Source organism: Haemaphysalis longicornis, unplaced genomic scaffold, assembly GCF_048455015.1.
Source record: "Haemaphysalis longicornis isolate Haplotype H1 unplaced genomic scaffold, Haemaphysalis longicornis Haplotype H1 scaffold_6, whole genome shotgun sequence".
In the NCBI taxonomy this organism is placed as follows: domain Eukaryota; kingdom Metazoa; phylum Arthropoda; class Arachnida; order Ixodida; family Ixodidae; genus Haemaphysalis; species Haemaphysalis longicornis.
In genome coordinates this window covers 47,704,286-47,728,152 of record NW_027526407.1, presented here as the reverse complement: position 1 = coordinate 47,728,152, position 23,867 = coordinate 47,704,286, and the positions used below count along the sequence as shown (strand labels likewise).

General features: G+C 48.8%; 1 protein-coding gene and 1 non-coding gene across 4 annotated transcripts in view; both read right to left on the bottom strand.

Annotated features, from left to right (window-relative positions):
* Window positions 1-6,335: 6,335 nt before the first annotated feature.
* The window catches only part of Mesr3 (misexpression suppressor of ras 3), a 126,848-nt gene continuing 109,316 nt past the window's right edge, over window positions 6,336-23,867 (bottom strand). For all 3 annotated transcript variants that reach the window (XM_077674187.1, XM_077674188.1, XM_077674186.1), the window contains 2 exons: window positions 10,001-10,278; window positions 6,336-9,442 (listed from right to left, as the gene is read on the bottom strand). In XM_077674187.1, the coding sequence (XP_077530313.1) occupies window positions 8,861-9,442; window positions 10,001-10,162 (744 nt within the window). In that variant the 5' untranslated portion in view covers window positions 10,163-10,278 and the 3' untranslated portion in view covers window positions 6,336-8,860. The remainder of the gene's footprint in view (window positions 9,443-10,000; window positions 10,279-23,867) is intronic.
* Trnad-guc (transfer RNA aspartic acid (anticodon GUC)) lies at window positions 12,765-12,836 on the bottom strand. Its single transcript has one exon. It is a non-coding gene; the product is annotated as a tRNA-Asp (tRNA).

The window sequence follows — 23,867 nt, the reverse complement described above, 5'->3', positions numbered from 1 at the left end:
TTAGTTACCTAGAAGATGACCTGGGCAGAAACAGTTAAAAAAAGGCGCTATTGCATCCAGTGCATATAGAGCAATCGATACAAGTATGGTGTGTTTTGTGAAATCAAATCAATATGAAAGGCCCGGATGTACTCCTCTGTCATTACTTTAGAATGCGTCGGCACACGACACTTTGTGGCCAAGGCGCGGTGCGAAAGTATTTGACAGGTGCATACGACCACTTCCTCGGCATCTTCATCTGTGCGTCTCGGATTTACAAGCCACGCGGCGCGCACCGCACACGGCATAGAAGTGGCACGTACGCGGCGCGTAATATACAGTTCATGATTGGCGACCGTCTGAGGCGCAAAAAACTACCGCTTGCCTGTCACTTGACTATGGTGCTCTTTTTTTTCGTGAGTTCTCTGTTATATTTTTATGACTAGGCCACACAACGGGGAGCTGGGCAGGCTTCAAGCTTGCCCCGTGACGGTCCCTCCTGGAGTTTCCTTCCCCCACACCGGCATGCCGCATAGGAAGTTGCAGTTAGACATGTCTGGAGCATGTCGGGTGCTCCCTCAAAAAATTGGGAGCGTTGATTTTGTTTTTATCGCCAGATAATCTCTTCTGGAGGTGTTTATGTTCGTATAATATACGTAGTTCGATGTTAGTTTTGAATTGCTCACTTGATTTCGCCTCAGGATTATCTGGCACTACATTTTAATAAAGAAAAATGAAATGTAACGTCAATGTAGCGACAAGTTTCAGTGTTGGAAATATAACTGGAACGCGTTCCTTTCGCAATGAACTTGCAACGGGAACTCGTTTGAAACTTTGAAAGAAACGAAGAATGACCATTAGTTCCTCTTTGAGAGGAAGGTGTACGTCCATTACTGTCTGGGAGGTAATGGTACGACACTGCCGCCCCTCCCTTTCTATCGGGCGCCGACTGCAGGTGCGGCGTCCTCTGCTCCTTTGTGAAATTCCGTGTCGCGTATATGTAGTGTTCCGTACGGCCGATGTGCTCGTTTTAATTTGTATCTCGCACTCTGATTTTTTACTCTGAAATATAGGCCGGACGTAACTTAAATCATTCTGTCGAAGTTACGTCGAATGTGACTTTAATTTGCAATTTCGGGTTCCGTCGAACGTAACTGTAGACACTGGCTGAAAGTTCCGTAGGAAAAAAAAACTTTTGTTTTCAATTTCGGGATCCCTCGGAGGTAATTCTTGACAGTGCGTAGAAAAAAAAAAGCGAAAGAAGAAACGGAGCTTGCTGGTCAGCTGTTATGGCCTCGCATGACACGAATAAGGCGACGCTCATAAATTATGTACGAACACACAGAAGAAAACGACCAAATACGCATGTACACAGTTGTTATCGTTTTTCGCTGCCTTACCGTTAAACGGATTGCTCAGAATATTTAATCATACTTCAAATCTGCATAGTGTGCCCACATTTTGTTATCAGTTCTAATGAAGCATTCAAAAACTCGTTCCTGCAATCACTGTTGTCTCCTGGTAGCGTATCATCGCCTCTTGTGACGCCAGGAGTTTATGCAGAATTTCGATTTTGGGGGGGTGTCGGTGGGATGTTCGGGGGGGTGTTGCATAAATCCCTAGGCAGGGTGCTTGTGGTTGTGGAATCTTTTTGGGGGGGTGTCGCAGTCCTTCTGGGGGGGTGTTAGGGGGGGGGGGGTGTATAAATCCCTGTGTGACGCCATTGCTGATGTTCATCATGAACAAGTTGTCGAAAAATGCATTTTTTGAGTTTTAAACGCTTTAATTGGATAATTTGGCTACTAACAACACAAATATGAAAAATACTATACATTACGGCACTCTGTAACAACTAGAGCAGCACTTTTCTTGCTTTCGATAAATAAAACTGTTCTATAATATCATCAAAGTTTTGTTTTTACAGTTACTTCTCTTTCCACACTCAGCAGAGCAACATAATAAAGTCTGTCGTGGGCCCTTGTGGCCCGTAAATAGGAAAGTATTAAATTTAGCTTGCTGAAGGACTTTTCACAGCCAGCGATATGGAAACGGCTATGGCTACCTTTATCTGAATCGCGACGCGAAGGTTGGGAAATACATTGTATTCCCCATACTGTACGATAAATTTCAGAAGTTCAGGTTTTGATAAACTCAGGTCAACACGCCGTGAAAACAGCAGTGTGCAATCTAAAGGCTCTTCATAGAGGTCCTGTGCGCTACCGTCGGAACGATAAAACTCGTCAAATGTGTAACAATTTGTTTTTAGTTCGTTCTCGTCCTCACCCTAGCGCAGCTTGCTTATGTCCAGGAGAAAACCAAACTTGGCATCGGTATCCTGCAGGCGAGTAAACCTCTCATCCATTTCACAATGAAGACGGTCGAATGTGGATTTCATGACCCTTAGTATTTTCTGCTTAGCCGTTCACGCCTCTCCTTTCCACTTTTCACCAGCCATCCGTTTGTTTTGTTTTTTTCGTCTTGAACGCCTTTCACCATTGACATCCCACGACTCGCAGACACTAAGCTCTTCATCGAATGACTCACTCAACAGCCTTTCCTTTTCGTCACGACACTGTTCTCTAAAAGCATTCATGTCTAGCAGCCTCGTAAAGGTTCATTGTTGAGTCTTGCAGCCTTTAAACAGGATATATTCGAACCAGTATCTTGTTGCAAAAGCCGAGCAAAATAAAAACATCACATCTTAACATCCGCTGGTGCAATCGCTAGTGTGCGATCACTTCTCGTTTCACTCGTTCCTTTGTTGTTATTTGCCATAATTAGGAAAGCTTGAAGTATGTCTTCAAGGTACCTACTGACTGGCTTTCCCGCTTTGACCCTTGCACTCCGTCTCCAACTCATACTTGACAACTATAGGCACCGCGACTTTTAAATACCAGGATCTGTACAATTCCTTGAACGTTGTTCAGCTCGCCTTGTAAGAACACCTGCAAAGGGCTAATCGAAATATAAGGGCGCAAATTTTAAGTACCCCCCCCCCCCCCTCTCACAGCTGCTGTAATACAATGAGAACACATGAAAATACATGCGAGCAGCACGCACGCAAGCACACTGGATATCATCCCGTGTTGTCTCCCGAACTCCCTCATCCGGGCGTACCCAAGTATTCATCCATGTGTGCGGCGCTTCCCGACAAGGAGAACAGTTTAACTGGTTGAAAAGCGGCATTGTAACACAAGGATAGCTGTGCGGAAGGCGAGAACGAAGAGAGGGGGACACTCCCGGGGCGCTTTGCCGGGGGATGCGGGGGGCGCCGCCTCGTGTGTGTCCCCCTCTCTTCGTCCTCGTCTTCCGCAGCGCTATCCTTGTGTTACAATGCCGTACCAATAACCTCAAACAAGAACTCTCTGCAACAGTGACTCCTGCAGTTGTGCCGCCCTGCTATTGAAAGATAGCCCCGCTGCCATTTATCCCCCCTCGGACACAAAGTTGGGCAGGCTCGGCTCGGCGCCCCCTCCCAAGTGGCGCCCGGGGCACTTGTACCCCCCCTGCCCCTCCCCCCCCCCCCCCCCATTAGTTACGCCACTGGTGTTGCGCTGCTAGCCCATGCGTGGGTTCTATCCTGGCCACCGCGGCTGCTTTTCCGAAAGGAGCGAAAAGCGAAAGCACTCGTGTGTCTAGATCACCCCAGGTGGTCGTAATTAATCCCGATCTCACCACTACGCGCGCCTCCTGACCCAGTTGCTTCGATAAGTTACAAGATTTTTTGCTTTCGGGGTATACGCCCCGACTCAATTACATTTACGTCGATTTTTAAAAATGTTTCAAGGTTGGGCGTTCAAGATATACCGAGATTGTGAACAAGGGAACCGTAGCGCTCCTGAAACGTCATTTTCATTTTTTGGCTTGGTGATGATTACCTTTTTACATATTTTGTATAACTAAGACGAGATTCAATGACAACTACAATCAAAAGATTGATAATGGCGTCGCGGGGAGGACGTTGAAATTTGCTGTTGTACCAAGTGCAAGTTTGGCAACATGTTTTTCGCTTGGCTAGGTGTACAATAACTGGGGCGGCGTACCAGGAATTCGTCCCGCAATTGAGCGTATTGTATGCCCGCCTGCTTTGAGCGTCCTCTGAGCTTCGCGTGTTTTAGATGCAGAGCATCTGATTCACTCGCCTTGTCCCTCCGGCGTCGTCGTCGTTGTTGTCGGCGTTGTCCACCCCTCCCCCATTCTCCTCGCCGCGCCAGCTGCGCTCTCCGCCGCTCACCCCCTCTCCTCTCCGATAGCGAGCACTCTCTCGCGAGGGGCATTGGATTGGATTGGCTTGGATTAAAGTGGATTGTGTTGCGTCATAGCCGCGGCAGACGCGCTGGGGCCGGCGCATGTGCAGTACTCTCTCTTCCGCGGTTTCCTCTCCTTCGGGCGCGCTGCGCATATAACCGGTGTGCCGTTCTCCGGCGAAGCAACATCCACGCTTGGCTCAAACACCTAGAGTCCACGCCGCTTTACAAGTATGCCAACGTCGTCGTCGACTGGGACCGGCTTACGCAATCCCCTCAACGTTATGCGCGCTATAAAACGCGGTCCCTTCGCCGCTCCGCCAATGCGTCGCATCTACACAGGGGTTCCCGCGAGGGGAGGTGGGAGTTTTTTCACGTGCGTACGAGCGAAATTTGACGACGTGTGCGGCGTTGTCGCGAGTGACAAAATGAGATAATAAGGACGGGTGTTGCTTGCAGTCTGAGAGGTTGCAAAATCGCGTCGGTGTTTGCGGTCACGACGGCGCCCTCTACGACTCGAAAATTAGCGCGCAATGGGAAGCGTGGAAACGGAAAGATTTCACATCTTGCCCTCGAGCGCCGGGCCAAGGCCAAAGATGAGTCAAGGGCGGCAGCAGGCGTATACATATACGGGAGAGCATGACGTCGTCGGCACGTGTGCCAGGGCGCTCGCTGTCCGAGCAACACGCTAATAAGCGCGGTATATATTTCTGGTCGTCTCGTGTTTCACACGTGATGCTGCCGCGAGTGCGAGGACTGATGTCGTTAAGGCATGTCTATCTATAGCTGCTCTTTTTCGAGCTTGGAGAAACCTTGGTCAGGCTGAAAAAAGGCTTTTTGGCACAGAATGTGTCAAGCTCAAAATAAATGAACTAGTATTTGGCCTCCCTGAGTTAATTCTTCCGAGGGTTCGACGGCCAGGATTGCAGCTCGAAGCAGACAACGATCGAACGTTCAATTAGCACGGTTAGTGCATCACAGATCGAGGGGACGTATAGGAGTGCGAGCGGGGGAGCTAAGGCAGTTAAGGTTGCCTTTACGACAATTAATGCCACCAAGAGAAATACAGCTTAACCTCGATTTTACGATGTTTCCTGGACCCATTCGGATTTTCCCGCAATTTGCGTTAACGTATGCGGTCACAATGATTGGCGGGTTCCGGTGGCTTCGTTAAATCTGTTTTTTTTTTGCCAGGATTCGCAGTTTCAGGTAGCTCGAGCGATAGGTTGTTATCGCTCCCTAAATGGGACCCAAGGCGCGAAAAAAACTGCACATACGAGAAAGGAGGTAGTGATGTGACGGCAAATTGAGTTCAAATTGCGGCAAATGTGACGGCAAAATCATCATCTACGCCGCTAACGAGAGCGGCAATCACTTTCCCGCCGGAGTGTTAAGCCTAATATCTGTAGGCGGACCGGCCGGCTGCTCCCAGCGCGCGTCTCCCCACCCACTGCGTCGAGCGTCGTTCTCTACCCGCGGCTGGAGAGATCAGCATCTAGGGGGGCGGCGGGTTAGCAGAAATTGTCGCCGACGCGGAATCGATGGTGCTGCGACAGCTCTGCTCTTCGGCAGAAACTGGCGACTGCAGGGATGTCCGTCAGACAGTCGCAACCTCCGTGTAACCGAAGGAGCTGGCCGAGCGGAGGTCTGCCTGCGGTGACGTCACAATCTCCCTCGGATTGCTCCGCTGAAAGGCTCCCTTGTTTGAATATTGCTTTAGCTTCCTTCTTTTCATTAAGACGAGCATTACGTACACAGTTTCCATTCATAGGCAACTTCAAACATTACTTCAAGTTGAAATGTTTATAACATGACACCAATCCCACTTAGCCAAACCACGGTCCTTCAAAGCATTGAAGGACTGGCTGAAGTCTGTGGATCAAAGTAATTCCCTAATTCCATTATATTATCAAACCTAAAACTGACCTGGCCAGAGAAATAACACACCTGTGCTAAAAACTGTGGCTATAGCATTCTTTGCGAAGCCATCGGAGCAATGTAATTTTCTTTAAGAAAACACGCAAAGGTGAGAAAGGAAGCAGCCTCGTTTTGCTGTGCAACTTACCTGCTCACATCTTTAGAGAAGAAGGGTCGAGTGAAGACAGACAGTTCAGAACGGAACCGATTTATTTACACATTACAATAAAAAAAAAGAGCTTTCACATCATTGTGATGCCAGGTTGGAGGATACAAATGATCTCTACTAACAGAGCTATTAACTTCACACATATTTACAAGTAAGATGGATGAACATTGTGCACAACCCTCATGATGTCACAGCTCAAAATGTGCAATGGCATCACAAGCACAAGAACTGCGTTTCTTTTCGGAGTTCGATGTGATGAGTGTTGGCGTGCGAAGGTAAATCATGGAAGACACACCACCCTGTCAATCCCGGCTGAGTTGAGCCTGGCTTAAAATAAACGTCTGCTTCTGACCGCATGCCTTTTGAGCCACAACTAAGATACGCAGTGCTAGTACACCATAAGGAGACTTACTACATTGCTACTATAGTGTGTCATGCCGGTTCTCTCGTTCGGAAGCATTCTCTAAAATGACGACATGTGCCAGGAGAGAAACACAAATATCTGTAAAGTACAGGGCTTTCTATTTTTTTGTCTTTTCTTTGAGAATAGAACCAAGGTGTATTCCAGATTGTAACTAACTGCTAACATTTGACTGAACATGCGGTCTCATTGAAGCACTCCGTAAAAACGCTTGTTGCCTTAAAAGTTTTTTTACAATCATTGATTGACGGTCAACTTTTCAATGCAACATCACTTACCAGCTCCACGCCAAACACTGAATGTTTTAGCATGCATGGCTTAACACAAACGCCTGCTGCATTCACAAACGCTGCTAACTAGAAGCAAATCACACCCATGCTTCTCTGAACCAGCTTCAATGGCTTCAGCAACTTTGTCGCGGAGAAAAAGAAATCGCCAGATTGCACAAAAACAGACTATGCCAACATTAATAACGTAACGTGGCTGCCAATGTAGCATGACCAGAGGAAATGAATAAAACACACGCAACATGATACTAAACACTCTAGAAAGATTAGAACTAAGTAATCATATACGTATATTGAGAGCTACCAGAGGGTCGACCAGTTCTACCCCTTAACTCCCCCATGAGACATCCACAAACAACGCACACAACAGGTATACTAGGATGCACTGCAAGCATCAGGACACATTTTCTCCCAGTTGTCAGTAAAGATAACTTGTCGAGTGTTAAAAAGCTTAAAAGCTCGTTCGAGTCAACACGCCAGGCTCACTTTATGAACGTGCTAAGTCCTTTTGAGTCTCATCAATGTGTTGCTTTGTTCTCACCCAGGCAATGTGCCGTCAAGCCCAAAGGGTACTCCCATAAAACATGTTGCCATGAGAAAGATCCAAGTAAAGCGAGCATGCTGTCATCGCAGGTATTTTGATAAAATCCTGACGCCCATGGCATGACCTTTTTTTCTAGATGTTGCATTGTTGACTCATAAAAGTCATAAGCTGTCAAACCAACGTGAACTCACGCAGTCTGAATTTACATTCAAAACTAAAAATCAAGTTGTCTATCAAAATGCGGATGACGAAATTACCAATGCGACATTTTCAGAGGCATTGGCGCCATCATGACATCGTCAACACAAAAAGGCACAGTGCAGTTGCAAGACACCCTGACAAATTGCATTCGGCTGCCGCAACGGAAACGGTTGCTGTCCGAGGCAAACAGCCTCTTTCTACAAGCTCCTAGAAAGAGAGCTAAGGCAATTTTGAGATAAGACAAGAGGTTAAGTGCCCTCAATGTTGACAGTTCAGCCTTGGAAGACAAGATGATAAGGATCACCTGGGCAGGCGACATAGCAAAGAAAGTATGCCAGCCAAAAGCACAAGCACAAATTAAAAAAAAAACAAAAAACAAGTATACCGATCTTTCTTGGTACGTAGCACCAACAAGTCATTAACCATCAATTACTAAAGCGATGTATTTCATTTAGAATAGTAGACGTTACAAGCGCTAAAATCACGCTGAATGAGTAAAAAGGGTTTGAAAGATAAAACAATCGTGTCACATTTTTCATATCCAGTCAGGGGCACTGTCACAGCATTGTACTTGGGTGTAAGGATCAGGACTCTGCTGAATGCTTCGGCACACATCACTCCAAGAAACGTTGTGGAAGGCACAGATGATGTACACAAGACTTTGTTCGTTTCGAGGCTCGAAGATCCACTTCACTGTCAGTTGAAGCCGTGTCTTCGATCCGCAAACAGCCCACAGTTTTTTAGCACAGAACAGCACAGTCCAACCATCGTTACACAGATACACACGCACCTCTTGAACAGGGTGCCCGCAATGAGCGGCGGAAGTTAGCAAAAAAAAAAAGTAAAAACCAGACAAGAAGTTTTTTCGCCAGGATTCGCACATTTGGGTTTCATGAAGTCGTGTGGCACTCCTACAGCAGAGATTACCGAGGTTCCATACACGCCCTTCTTAAATTTCGTTGGCGGTAGGGTCCATCGATAGATGAGCCATCTGTGAAGCAAGCAATCCTGGCACGCAGTCTTCGGAGCACTGTTTGATGCACTTTCTTCGCAACGTCCAGGGTCTAGAACCGGATCGGCCCTTTTTGGTTTACCCTACTCGATCTCGCACTCAGGCCCCAGGGTTGCCAGCGAGTAGAACCGCTCCTTGTCCCCACTCCCGACGCTTGTTACATGCTGGAAGCAGCAAGGCAGCGAGATGTCACTCTTTCCAGGCAGCGGTTTGGGCTTGGACGGCCGGTTCTTCTTCTTCAGACTCTTGCTGCTCTTGGGAACGGAGAGGCTGATGTTCAGCGGGTCCGAGATGAGCTCCTCGACCTTGTCCCAGAACTCCTGGGCCGCGTCCGGCACGTCGAAGCTGAGGCCCGCCATCCGGCGGTGGTCCGACGAGACATGCATCGTGTGGAAGGTCACAGCCGACTTCTGGTAGCTGCTCAGGTTGTCGATGACGTCCTTCCAGAGCGCGAAGCCCGTGCCGCGCTCGGCGAGCACCACGTGCACCATGCGGCGCGTCCTTGCCCGGCTCTCGCCCTTGTCCAGGATGAGCACGGGCACGCCAGTGCGCGCCAGCTCCCAGCGGCCCGGGGTGCCGTCCTGGGCCACCTCGGTGAAGTACAGGTTGGCCAGGCAGTGGCAGCCGTACACGTACGTCTTGTGGCTCTTGAAGCATGACTCCACCTGGGGCAAGGAGCGAGACACGAAGAGAGAGAGAGAGAGAGAATAAACTTTAATTAATCCAGAAAATGCTTGAGAGAGACGTCCTCATTCCAGGATGCCTTGAGCTCGGGCCGCGTCGACAGACGTGTTGGTTACAGCACACATTACCATGAGAAATCAAAGCCTATTTCTTAACAGAAAGATGGCTAAAACGCGACACTTTCCCCCATGCAACCCAAGTGAAAGTCAAAGTCTAAAATCCAAGCTGCTTCGACGATGTTGGAGTGGCACAATTAGATAGACGTCAGCTTCATAAAGCGAGGGGCCCAGATTAGATTCAGACCACAGGAAGCGTTTCTTTTCTTAAGGTGCTTAATGTGCCTTTGTGAAAACCCATTGTGTACTACACTGACTGGCCAAGTTCGCATCAGTATGGCTGTGCCATAGCAGTAAACCCATCGCTCAAAGCAAGCACAGCCCTGTCTGCGTACACACTAAATCTGTGCGAAACTCTTGCAGCATTCAGTACACAAGCTCTACACTACTTACTGCCCACATGAACGAAGCCCCACTCAGTACCTGATCAACCTCGATCTCGCTCAGCCTTCCGGAGTCCTCGGGGTCCTTGCCATTCAGCGTGCCCACGGTGTCGTACTTGGTGGTGATCTTCTCGATGCCCATTTTGAGCGAGTTCTTGACGATGTCTGAAGAACAGTAGATGACGGCCTCGCTGCCAGCCATCTCGTCCTCCTCGCCGCCAAAAGTGTCCCTCTGCTTCCGCGACTGGTCACTCTTGCCCTGGAGTGGACGTCAGCGTCCGCTCCGGTACAGCAGCATTGACGAGGATGACAGGAAATCTACGAACAAAATAAGAAGTGGAGAAGTGGTTCTTAGGTGGGTATGTTTGTGCCCGTTGCGTCTCTCTGTGGTTGTCCATTGCTCTACACAAAGATATGGACCACCGATACCAACTAGCCCAATCCCAAACTGCTATGTTTAAAAGTTAGTGATTGTGGCTTGTTGAATTAGAGTTTTGAGAATGACTTTGCACTGATGGACGAAGCAATAGGCCCCAGGAACAATCCCATGCATCACTGTCGTCATAAGCCTGCAACGAGATGGCCATACACAGGCACACCGAGCACAGGCGCAGAAGGAAACCTAAGTTCAGAGTTTTTGTATTTTTTCAACCCTAATGGAGCTTGTGTTAAAGGAGTACTGACACGAAAAATTCCAAGCTGGGATAACTATGTAAAAGGCTTCCTTTGTATATGGAGATATCTCCCAGAAATTTTCAACAGTAACCGTCCAGTATAACATATTTTAAATCCACTTTAATCTTTTGCGCGCACGAGAAAGCTCAGAACGGATACTCTTCCGCAATCGGCGTCAGCATGACGCCATCTGCTCCTCCTGGCCCAAAACCAGCCCCAGTGACAAGGCCTACACGCTGGCTGCGCTTGCCACCGCTGTTCCGACGTGTGTACACATCACGGTTTTGGCACTGACGCCATGCTGCCCGGCGTGTGGAGACCGCGGCCGGTCCTTCTGTCCACAGCGGCAATGGTGCGACGAGAACGGTGACGTCATGAGCGCCATCCTGTCATAGCGGCCGCCTCGGTGTTCATTTAGTCGAAATCGAAACCGACACGAATAAACGAGGCTTTAAATAATTATTTACGCTGCTATCGACCATCTGATGCGCCATTCCATGATTAGTGGGCTGGTAGGCACCCACAGCAGCGAAAAAAAAACTTGACACGAAAATTTCGTGTCGGTACTCGTTTAAATCTCTCTAGTGTGTAACACAACAGCGGTTCCCACGCCTCAAAAACGAAACCGAAACTATGGCATTCTCCCTTTATCAGCCGTTTCCTGCTCCTTTTTGCGTCTGTGCGATCCTTACCGCGCTAAGCTAACGTCCCTCGCCGTGCTCTCGCATTAGTTCCGCTGAGAGGCAACCTCCGCGCCTTCCCCGCGCGCGCCTGCGCATTCGTGTCTCCTTAATCCGCCACCGTGCCGTTAGCCTCCGCTATGCTGTGTCACAAAGACGGCTTCACGCCACGCACACCGAGACCGAAACTATGGCAAAAATTCTGCATCTGCTAGTCAACGCATCTGCAAGGGTATGTTATCGATATACCGTTATCGCCTACAACAGTCCCCTCTACGGCTTAGCGGGATGCGACCTTCAAGTGGCGACAGCGAGCTGGCGAGGGTGGTAAGATATGACCGCACCAGTGAAACACCCGCCATTGAAGGTTAACGAGTAGTGCCTAGAGCAGGAGCTTTCTGCTTCAAACTTACATATCACTTCGTGGCCTCTTGGTACGATGTTCAACCGCACCCTAGCCTATGATCCTAGCAATGGTCCCAACAAGCTCCGAATGCGCTAGGTTACGTTTATCGAACAAGTCACAGCGTTTGAAAGGTGTCTTGAGTGCTGTCCGACGGTGCTACAAGCCCTCCACTAAAACGACGTACACCCGCGTTTAGATGATAAAATGCCGCGTCCGGCATGACTTCACGTGACCTCAACGTAACGTAAACTATAACCTAACATGGCCTAACGAAATCATTTAATATATATATATATATATATATATATATATATATATATATATATATATATATATATATATATCGAACCACCAGCCTTTGTATCAGCAAGCCAAGACGGTACTCTACACCACAACGGCAGACGTTCTGGCCTGTGTCAGCCCAGTCTTGAAAATTCGAATGCCGTCGGACAGCATAGCTGGAGTGCCGTCCGATATCACTAGACACTGCGTTGAAAGAAATGCAAGTCGGACATCATCGCCACCATCCCCACCGCCACCACCATTATCATTAGCGTCTGAGTCAGAGACACGTGTGCACCAATTCCTAATTCCTTGACCTTTGTTAATTAATACAGTTATTTGATTATATTTTGCTCCATAATTTGTCCGTATCAGTTATAACGCGGTTAAATATATCATTGTGTATTCGTCATGAAGGTCTACAGCCCCGCTACCGTGCTCATTTTCTTATATCGTAGTGGAATGTGGGGCACGCTTATGCGCAGCGTTGGAAACAGCCCACCCAGTGGATAACGCAGGCAAAATAATTTGACCAGCGCGTAGAATCACTTAGCAGCAACTCAGTGAACCGCGAGTGTTTGCACCGACCTAGCCTGTATATACTGTGGTTTCACCCTTGGCATGCACCGTTCACGTGGATGGTGCACGTTTCAACGGTAGCCCTGAATCTTATGACGGTACGTTACAAACCTTGCACAGAAATCGTAGATGACAATAATGCTAGTGCGTAATAACTTGAGGAAAAAAAAAAAAAAAAAAAGCTCCCCGTCGGGGAATCGAACCCCAGTCTCCCGCGTGACAGGCGGGGATACTGACCACTATACTAACGAGGAGGAACGGGACGAGCACGTCACATTGGCAGCTGCTCCGACGACAGTGGAGAGATCACGGGAGTTAACAGGGTGTCTGCAACTGACAAAATCATCCCTGTAGCGACCAGTGAAGCAATAAAAAAAAGTACAAGCAAAGCGACCAATGTGTTTCAATTCTATGGTGAAACATCAAGTTTAATACAACAGTGCTCCCCCCCACGCGCTTCACTTTTCTTTCGTTCGCTTCTGTCAATACCACCGTGGTCAATACTAAAGCACAGGAACAAATGAATAATGGGCGGCGCAGCATGCATTAACCTACGCGCTTTCGTTTTCACATCACGCGACAGGAACAAAGTTGGACGATAAATTCGCCCGACCTCAGCAAACACGCCTAGTAGCCGGTGGGCCCGACCCGACGGGCAACCCGACGATAAAGGAGGGAAAGCGAAAGCGTTCGCGTCCTCCCTCCCTCCGTTCATAACCGGAACAGTGCAGAAGAAGGCCTCGCCCGAGGATTAACAAACGGCCCAGACACCCGAAAAGAAAAGCAGAGGGCATAGTAGGCAACCCCGCAGCTCGGTTCTGGGAACCTTGCAGAGCCACCAATGATGCGGTCGAGGGCGCTGTGGAAAGAGCGGAAAGGAGAGGAGGGTTCGCTGGAAGATGAACAAACAGGGAGGTCTGTTGCCGCGGTGAAGAGGCTGCGGCCAACTCAAAAAATGAGCTCCTGGCCGGTTGTTCAATTAGTGCGCGCAACGCTTAAGTGGTGAAATGATGGCAGCCATTTGATTAGGCGTAACCGTAGTAACGGGGACCAGAGAGGCGCCGATGATGACACAAAGAAAAGGGGTAGACGGTGAAACGAACGTAAAGCGATTAATCAGCGCTGGCTTGCCTTGCACTTTGCGCCTCCTTCGGCATAAATTATCGTCGCAATCATCAGTCAACGCTGTAATAGTTTGCCCTCGCTAGTTGGCCTTCACTGCAGCATAAGTGCATCTGCTGTGGAGAACCCTTTACAGGCAAGCCTGTCACGCGTTACAGACGAACGGACAGACGGACAGATTTCGGGGGGATCCGGCAACAATATTCTTACGCGCTACAAACAATTACTGTATTTCCGCGCGTATAACCCGCACCAAAAATGCGGAAATTTCAGTGGCAAAGCAGCGGTGAAAATAATACGCGGTGCTTTTCTTTTAGTGCAGCCTCACGGCAATGCGCGTGGTGCCGTGAAGCTGACCTTGTGTACAACAGTGAGGACTGCGGCTCAAGTGATAGCTCTAGCGAAAGCAGTGACACTGAGTGAATTGTGACTTTCGCCTTGCAGTCAGTGTATTCTGCTAGCTAAATGTACGCTTTTGCTGTCTGCACAGTAAGTGATGTGTTGCTTGAGCAGCAACACTGGTGCAGCCTTTCCTGTATCAAACGTGCCGGCAATACGCCAGGATTTCTTTTTTCCGGCGGACTGAAGCGGGGTGCGGATTATATGCAGGGGCGGGTTATACGTGCGAAAATACGGTAAAACCGCAACTAAGCTTTACATAAAGCAGCACAGCAATTTTACTGCCCCTAAATTAGTTAGGATCACATATGAGTACATCATTCGGAGGGTTTTTCTTTTGTTTCGTCATACGTCAGAGCTAAATCAGTTGCGTCTCGCACGCAAAAAAAAAAAAAAAAAACCTATTCGTTAAAAAAAATGTCGGAAATTAATTTCAGCCATCTGTAATTAATAGCGTCCTGTCGACTGCGCCACTTCTTGCAGGGGTGGGGGGTTTCTCAGCGAGCTAGAATGACTCGAACACGATGCCGTCGCTTCATCGTTTACTCCCCCCTCGGGGCGTTGCTCCCATTGCTTCAACTTTTATTTTTTCCGCAGCCGCTAACAGGAAAGGGGTGGTGACGGTGGTTAAGCCAGATATAGAGGTAGGACGACTACAGCCTATTCAGCCCTCCGGCGAGGAAGAGAAGGGATCAAAGTTCACCGCGCTTCTCGAAAGAACCCGGCGGTCTTGCAAGTAGCTACGATGCTCATGCATGCGGCGGGCGTGACTCCGGAACGCCGCGAGAAGACGGAGCAGAGAGAAGGGAACAAAAAAACACGATGCTAAAGGCAGCGGACCGTAATAAGAGCAGCGGCGGCGGCCAAAGTCCCCCGTCGGTATGTGCGGCCCCCCACCCAGAGTCCTCCCCCTCGCCCTCTTTGAGTCTGATTCATCTGTTACGCTTCTTTTTTGCTAAGCCTAATTCACGCGAGGAGGTCCCGTTCCGAAAATGGGGGCGACGCGCGGAAGTTCCGGCTTCGGAGTGGTACTAATTCGTCTTTCCTTGTCTCTGCGCTTGGCGTGAACAGTCAATTTACAGACTAAGCGGCGCAGTGTTTTGAAGATTAGGAGCACCGCACTGAAGATGAAAGCGAGAACAGCTCGGTTCGTCTATTATATTTGAGCGGGATCATCATCGTCATCACTCCGCTTGTGTCCATTGCAGGACGAAGGCATCCAGCTCCCATGTTCCTTCTCCAGCCGTTCCTGTCTTTCGATGTCCTAGTCCAAGCCTAGCCATCAATTTTGTATTTCATTCCTTCACCTAATAAAGGCTTAGAGTATAGGCACTCTTTTCTCTCACTGTTATGTGCCGCCAGGATTTTCATTGGTCGGTCGGCACCACGTGATATTTGTTTACATATGGGCGCGGCCATTTTGTTTCTGGGCGCTTCCCCCCCCCCCCTCTCTCTCTCTCTCTCTCTCTCTCTCTCTCTCTCTCTCTCTCTCTCTCTCTCTCTCTCTCTCTCTCTCTCTCTCTCTCTCTCTCTCTCTCTCTCTCTCTCTCTCTCTCTCTCTCTCTCTCCCCCCCCCCGGTGCGGACGCTAGAGCGGCCAGTCACACTCTGCCCGTCACAAGTTAACCGGCGGCGGTTTCGCTGGGAGAGATGGCAACACTGCAAGCCAGACACAAAACGGCCCCCAGACGCTTCCGCGTGCACGAAGTGGCGGTACTCTTCAGCGTAGCTTATTTAGTGACGCTAGTCTACCCCCACCTCTGGTGCCGCCGGCTTGTCAGTTCTACGCATTTCACGCCCACTTCAAGATTATTTTTCCCAACTTGACGTATGATGCTCGCGGGTGGTAAACGCGCCAACAAAGAAACAAAAATAGATTGGAGATTATTAGCGAACCTGGACTGTACCGTAATGCAACAATCCCCGAGACCGTGTTCTTGAAGGCTATCATGCGGGTTAGATTTCTTGCTGGGGGTACACATTGTGTAGTCTGACACAATTACTGTATGCGCTGCCGGCTTTCCGAAGAGCGTACACGAGCCGTCCACTGCGTACAGATAATACAGACGCTGCGTACGAAGATAATACTTACGCGCACGAAGAATACTAAAACAGCACACAGTATTTGCGATGGAATATACACTTTTCCCGTTATGTCACTAGTAAGTTCACACCGCCATTGGCAAGACGTACACTCAAGAGCAAACGTTTACGGACGACAAAAGCAGCAATTTTGGGTTATTTCTCTGCCGCGCGGCAGCCCGGGGTACTATGTGCGGCATTTTTCCTTACTTCAGTAACTATACAACATCTCGCATGCACACTTCACTTTGTCGGGCTGCCACTGGAGGAGAAATAACCTAAAATTGCCAATTTCCTGGATCGTAAACTTTATGTCACGGCTGTACATATATAGAAAGGGAAGGGGGGTCAAGCTAAGCAAAGTGATAAAATTCGACGCACAGATAAAAAGCCATCCAGCTCAAAAATAACAACGATCAATCAATCAATCAATCAATCAATCAATCATGTATATTTATTGTGCCCAGGAACAGCCGTGAGGCCTTGGTGCTGGCACACAGATGGATACAAGTAAAAAAAGGGAAAAAAGTGAAAGGAAAGAACAACAACAACAACAACAACAATAATAACAATAATAATAATAATAATTACAGTCTGTAACCACGACTGCGTCGTTCACATTGGTAGTTATCCACTTAGGTAAGTCAGCATTTTCACACTGAGCGTCAACACAGCCAAATTTAGAATTTTCCTGAAAAAGTTCAGCGACGAAGTTTGGGGTTATTTCCGAAAACATTTTTTTAAGTATCTATGACCAAACTTTTCTTGCGAGACAAGCAGGTAAAATATACAGTGGAGCCTACAGGTGGCCAAACTGCGATTCGAAAAAAAAAAAAAACAATTTTTAATTGAAATGCCTCGCTGACCAAGCTCGGGTTAAAATGTACCCATTTAGACTTCCTTCGCACACAAAATGTGTCCACCGAATGACGAATATGGTACGAGGGCCGTATCAAGCTTCACCACCGAAAAGCAAATATAACACGACCCAGAACACAGCACGTAGCGCACTTTAACTGTGAATTTATGTGCAATAGCTTCGCCGTGGAAAAGACGTATACAGAACACACTGAACAACGCCGACATTCCGACAAGGATTCGCCATACGAAGCTAATTTTAAATCACCCTCATAAAAAACCCGGAACAGCTTTCCTCCTGTGTAGTCAACGGTCACCTCTGACATCGTGAACATCTCAAAAAAAGAAAAGAAAAAAAGAAGAAAACAGAAACCGAAAAGAGGCAAAAATTGAGGTCGATAAAACAAAAGGAAGTACTCAAAGCGACTTTATCTCGAAACCGGCTACGACCCCTGCCGGCATTCCGAAGCCAGCAAGACATACCAGAGGTCAGGCAGCTCGGGTCGCGAAGGCGCTCTGTGAAGGATGGCTTTTGACTCCCCCGCACGCAAGACCTAAAAAAGGACTTACCGGTATGTTCTGTCGTGTTCGCACGGAGCTTTACACTGCCACACATTTAGTTTCCCCCCAGCGACGGCCGTGTGTATAGCAAACATTCACGCGATAATGCTGCTGCCCTTTTAAATTCACCCAGGCGACGTCAGTGTGCACAGCAAATATTTCCAAGATATCGATGCCACCGGTTTTTTTTTTCTTTTTAATCCTTGCTGAGTCCCCGTACAGGTCACTGCGTTTTTTTACCTCAGATAATTAACCTTGGACAGTGTACTTTATCAATTATTCCAGTCAATCTTCCTTTCAACCTAATTTTGGTTATCAAGATACATATTTCAGATTCGAATAATTCCCTTTTCCCTTCGTTCTACCAACATGAAGCCACCAGCGCAGTCAAAATCAATGTGACTAATGACTCAGCCATTGAAGGCTACCTCTACAACTCGCGTCCTTCTCTACGCACTTCTGTCAAAACGTGAGCGGCGTACAAGTTCAAGCTTTTTCACCGTTGCGCGTAGACATTTTCATTATTTAGAACTTGGATTCGACTCTAACACGGATAAAATTAGAATTGGAGCTTTTTCTCCAACCCCCTCGTGTACTTGAACATGAAATAAAGTGAAATAAATAAAATAAACGTTCCAGACTGTGTTGCGCATGCGCAGTTCGATGATGACACTGTCGGCTGCGCCACCTATACCACCGTAGAGGACACTGTGGTGCGTCGTAGTGGAGGGCTCTGAATTAATTTTGACCACCAGGGGACCTTTAACGTGCGCCGAAATCTCGTATACACACACGGGCGTTCTTGCTTTATGCCTCCATCAGAAAGACGGCCGCCGCGGCCGGGAATCGAACCCGCGACCTCGTGCTCAGCAGCGCAACGCCCTAGCCATTGAGCCACCGCGGCGGAGTCCACACATTAAACGGCTGCCACCACAGCTAAGAACTTGAAAACGGTCTCATTGCGTCTCAACCCTTGTTTAGCTCACGAAGAAGCGTGAACGCTCATCGCATTCTTCTCGCGTAAAACCATATCACACACAAAAAAGAAGTCAGGTAGAGACACCGTGCACCCCCCCCACGCGAAGCCTTCGAGCTGAAACACGTACCACGGCTGGCTTAGCGGTATTCAGGACGTATTCTCGGCCATTTGTTTTGTTTTTGTATTGTGTTCGGCGCTTTACACGCCCCGTCGACTATATTTCACCGACCGCCGCATCCTGGCGGTTCTTTTCCGCGTATCGGAAAGGGAGACGAACAACGTGTTCGCTCAAGTGCGGTGGCGCGCGAGATTCGACAGCGTCCTCCAGTCCACACCGCGTGTTTCGGTTCGCTAGCACAGCGCGCTCACGAATTGGTTGTTCGCACGGGAAAAAAAAAGAGCGCTCATAGTGCAGCCGGTCGAACCGGAGGACATGGCTCAGCGGAAAACGATTGTGTGTATATCATTGTGCGTGGACTGATAGCCGCGTCTTGCCTATCCTGAAAACAGGTGCTTTTGTTGTTCCGGAAAAATGTTCTGGTCTTTTGTACCCAAATTTTGCTTCTTTTTTCTGTCTAAGGAAGTTGGAGGGGGGAGGGGGGGAGCATTGCACGTGGTTATGACATTTTCGCTAGGTACCTTGGCTAGCTGGTAACGGTGCCTAATTAAACAACACATTACAACGTCTCTGCTTGCTTCGCAACCAACTATATGCAAAAACTGTGGTTGATTCCTCTGTCAAAGGAATCGGAAAAACACGAAAGTGAAACGTGCAGCGAAATCTGCAGCTGAGCATGATTTGCGGGTCGGCGGCTGTCTTGTGAGTGTGCTCGGAGAGCGACGTCCTGCTGGCGGGTCGCTTCGGCAGAGGGCTACTGGCGTCATTTCCATGACGGATATGACGTCAGCGAAATCTGGGTGTATCCCGGCATCAAACACTTTCGTGTTAAAATATAAAACCCGAAAACGAACAACCCGAGGTATAATAACGTACTCCTTAGTACTAAAGACTGCTTCCCCTCAAGAAGGCCTTGTGTGCAGAGGTGCACCCTTTACAGGCCGATTGCTTCGTTGTACTGGCGTCACTTCCTTGACGGATATGACGTCAGCGAGATCTTCGTGAATCCCGAAATAAAACACTTTCGTGTTAAAAAAAAACGCGATAGCACATCTGCGGCGCACACTTCCTTATTTTGAGCGGCCAGACGGTCGCGTTTATACTTTTTTAATACTTCGTCGCATTACTCCCCAAGCTCTTCCGAATGCTCAACTTGACACTGATCATCTAACCCGCCAAAAACACCCGTGGGCGTCCTGTGTTATCGCGACTTCGATTTGCGAAGTCGTAGGACACGGCTTGCGTGGAAGCATCTACAGCTTAGAAGAGGAACAAATAAATGAACTGTAACGTGACAACACACCGGGAAACGCGCGTGCACGGTTTGACAGCACCTCCTCGATACGCCGCGGGGCGCCCCATAGAAGAGGCCCGTTTGGGTGCTATCCCACGCTCGTCTTCCCGACACTGCGCGGGTTGTGGCGTACGGTAATCGCCACACGACAAGAGCTGGCAACGCGTGCGCAGTTCGACAGCATCCTCGTACGATGCCCCTCATAGTCGAGGCCCATTTGGGTGGCAACCCACGTCAGCCGTGCCTATGCGCCGATTCTTGGCGTGCGGTATGCTGTCGTCGACACAAACGAACCGGCCAAAAACTGCCAGGGGCCCGACCACGGATAGCCTTGAAGCGACGAGATGGGAGGAGGGATCGTTTTATAAACCACGTGAACCGATGCCCCCCGTCCCGGCACCCACGCGCTCTCGTGAAACTGCGCTATTACAGCCCTGGGGGAGAAATACGGCAAAGACAAAGAGGAGGAATTAATCGTTAGTGCCAGTGGGTGGGGAACGAACGCTAGGACGAACGCCAGCGTCACTCGGGACTTCTCTCCCCCCACGGAGTTAATGGGCTCAGAGGCGGCTAGAAATTGGACCTTGGTGAGGGCCTCAGAGATCTCGGTGGTGGCGGCGGATGCGTTCATTGCCGTTGCCTTCGTGGCTGCCACGAGGAAAACAATAGTGGGAGGTCCGCGAGCCTTTCTCTAAGGTCACAATTACTGAAGACATGTGCCGGCACCTTCGACCATTTTATAAGGCTTGGCGAATACAGTAGCGGGATTATAACTTGGATGGGAATGGAAGGGTGGCATTGACCGAAAAAAAAAAGAAATCATGCACCCCCTCCGTTTAGCGACCCTATTAAAAAACAAAAAATTCAGTTGCACAACAGAAATTTCTGTTGTACAACAGGAACATCTGTCGTAGAACAGGGGTCCCTGTTGGGATTAAAGGATTGCCTCTTGTGTGACAGGAATCTCTGTAGTAGAACTGCAAAATGTCTGTCGCACGACAGACATTTGTTGTAAAACTACAGAATGTCCCATTCCCTTACGAGACCCTACTGTAGAATTTTCTGTTGTATTTTTCGACTGGGCTACGTTGGTTCTTGCACTGGGCGACGTTTTCTTGCACAATAAATTGTGCAAGAAAACCAACGGGATGCACGGGGAGATCGAGTATAACTTAGTTACCTTATAAGGAACTTTCCGCTAATATATTTGATTTTGTGACAAGCCCACCGACTCTATCAGAGGTAAGGTTAGGTACCTTTATAAGGTAACTAAGGCTAGTTACCTTATAAGGTAACTAAGTTATAAGTTATAGAAATACATCTGTTGTTCTTGGTTTTATACCTAGCAGCGGAAAGTCCTCTTGATAAAGTCGGTGGGCTTGTCACCAAATCAAATATTTTAGCGGTGTTGAAAACCAAGCAGCGGGCGACGTAGAGGGAGGACCACTTTATTGTGCCAGCGGCCAGCATCATTCCAAAAACCTAATGATGATGGCACGCGCCACCTCATTCCCCCCATACCCGCACTTCATGCCATGTTCGTCGTCCTCTTCTTGTGCCCGTCGCTTTAAATATGTAACAAGCGGAAAGTAGAATTTAATGTGAGCATATATACAAACCAGCCTGTGGATTTGCAAAACAACTCTTTAATCGGGTGGTTGAGTGGGAGCATGTGGATTTGCATGTGGGAGCATGTGGATTTGCAAAAAAACTCTAATCGAGAGGTTGACTGGGAAAAGTGCTGTAGCTATGCTCAATAACTCTTATGATTTTGTCACTATCAATGAATGTTAGTATCAAACAAGCAGCATTTACTAAGTGCACGGCCTAGACCAGTAAGGGTAGCATTTAGGGTCCATACTTAGTGCAGGACCTACGTACCGTTGTGTGGCGTAGCAAAGCTCGTAAGGACTTAGTAAATACAACCCGTTACTACCTTTTTGTAAGCTTCTTCGTTGCAGGGTGTCCTTTACCCATACATAAAGCTTGACCGGGAGCTAGTTGCCATCACAATAAACGGGTCATTCACACGCGCAAAAGGCAATATCAACTCCGAGGTGCTGCGTTTGCACAACGAACACACTCCATGAAGAGCTCGCCGCACACACCAGCGGAGGAAACAAACAGACAAACATGGCGGCGCTGCAGGCACCCCCTGACGCGCTGGCAACGAGGCCAGAACAGAAACTGGTGTATAGAAGAGCAAAGAAACGGTCCCGGTATACGGTACCCAGTACGCCTGCGCATGTGCACAACCAATTTTGCCTACTCTGCGCACGCGCAGTGGCGCCGGTCGCCTACCGCGCACCGTACCGGGACCGGTTCTCCACTCTGCTGATGATGATGATCGCTATTGGTTTCCCCTTTGTAGCGGGGTGATGACATGTCATCTTACCAAAAAGGACTAATATACCCATGTTTTACATTCTTGGTTTAATACTATACTCGGTAACAACTTAAGAACGGCACCGGAAGTTGCCGCTGTGCCTTATCACCGTAGCCGGATGTTTCTCCGCGCGGCGAAAGTAGGGCGTTACTGGGAATATTTTGAACATGGCGGCAGCCGTTCCCGTGATTTTTTGGACTTGCTATGCTTATAAACGACTCCAGTGACGACAAACAAACTGCGTGAGACAAGGCAGACGATATCACGCATTCATAGCAAACCCCTTTCAAAACGCGCGCGCACTGACGTCACGGGTCCGGCGCTTTGGCGGAGTGATACACTACATGAGGTGGTGCCGTTCTGGAGTTGTAACCGAGTATAGCGCTGCTTAGGGCAGGCACAAAAAGCTTATAAGCTATAACTCTCTATTCTTTCTGCTTTTACACGCTGTGCCTACGAGTCATTCCTACATGGACGCGACCTTTTTTTCAAGGAGTGGCCGGTCTTAGCGTCATTCTTACTCTCTCTCTCTCTACCTCTCGTACTTTTCCTTCGGCCTCGTATGACGCCCTTCTCGTGTTTAAAGTTCACTGAACCCGTACCCATACATTCCGGCGGAGAAAGTGGACCAGGCGTGCTCACAACGGGAACAATTTCCTTCCATCCTTGAACGCCAGGATCCGCGGCAATAATTAATCCGCGCCGATTCTAGCCCGGCCCCGCCGTTGCTGCAAGAAAAACGACGCGGCAATTAGCCGCCCTGCCCGGAGCAATTAGCCCCGACACGACAACGTGATGGGGCCGTACGAGAAAAGCAAGGCTGGGGGAGCAGGGATGTCAAACACGGCAGCACCTGTTGCTGAACGCGCGAAAGATGGCCTTTTTGGCGCGCCAAATATGGCTCGTATCGATGTCGCTGAGGCGGCGCCTGCTCCTTGAATTTTCCGGGAACGTTAGGATCGTATCGACGTCGCTGGGTGGCCCAGAACTCAACGAGCAGGCGCGAAATACATCCTGATGTCGTTATTTGAAACGCTATACCAAGAGAGTCGTCGGCTTGGGTCGCAGTGAGTCGCCACTAATTATACGGGCAGTCACGTATGCAGCTTGTGTCGGGATGGTGGGACCTCAGCCGGACGTTTCCTGGTCGATCGGCGGCGGAATGAAGTAGGGGGGAAATGGAGAGGGCTCAGGTTTCCACCTTATTTGATGATGGTCATGGTTCTGCTTGTGGAAGAGAGCGAATAGGTCTTAATCTTACCAGAAATAAAGCCTCTGTCTCTGTTTCTCGGAAAATGTACCAGGATAGTGCCCGAGCACAAATAACGTTCCATGCAGCGGAGTAGCCAGAATTCTTTTCTTTTAAATGCAGAGCATTTCAGTAACTCACGATGTCACCCCGCGTTGACGTCCGTAGTCGTAGTCCGCACCGTCGTTGTCCGCACCCCTCCCCCTACACTATATAAAAGAAAATACTATCCGGCGCC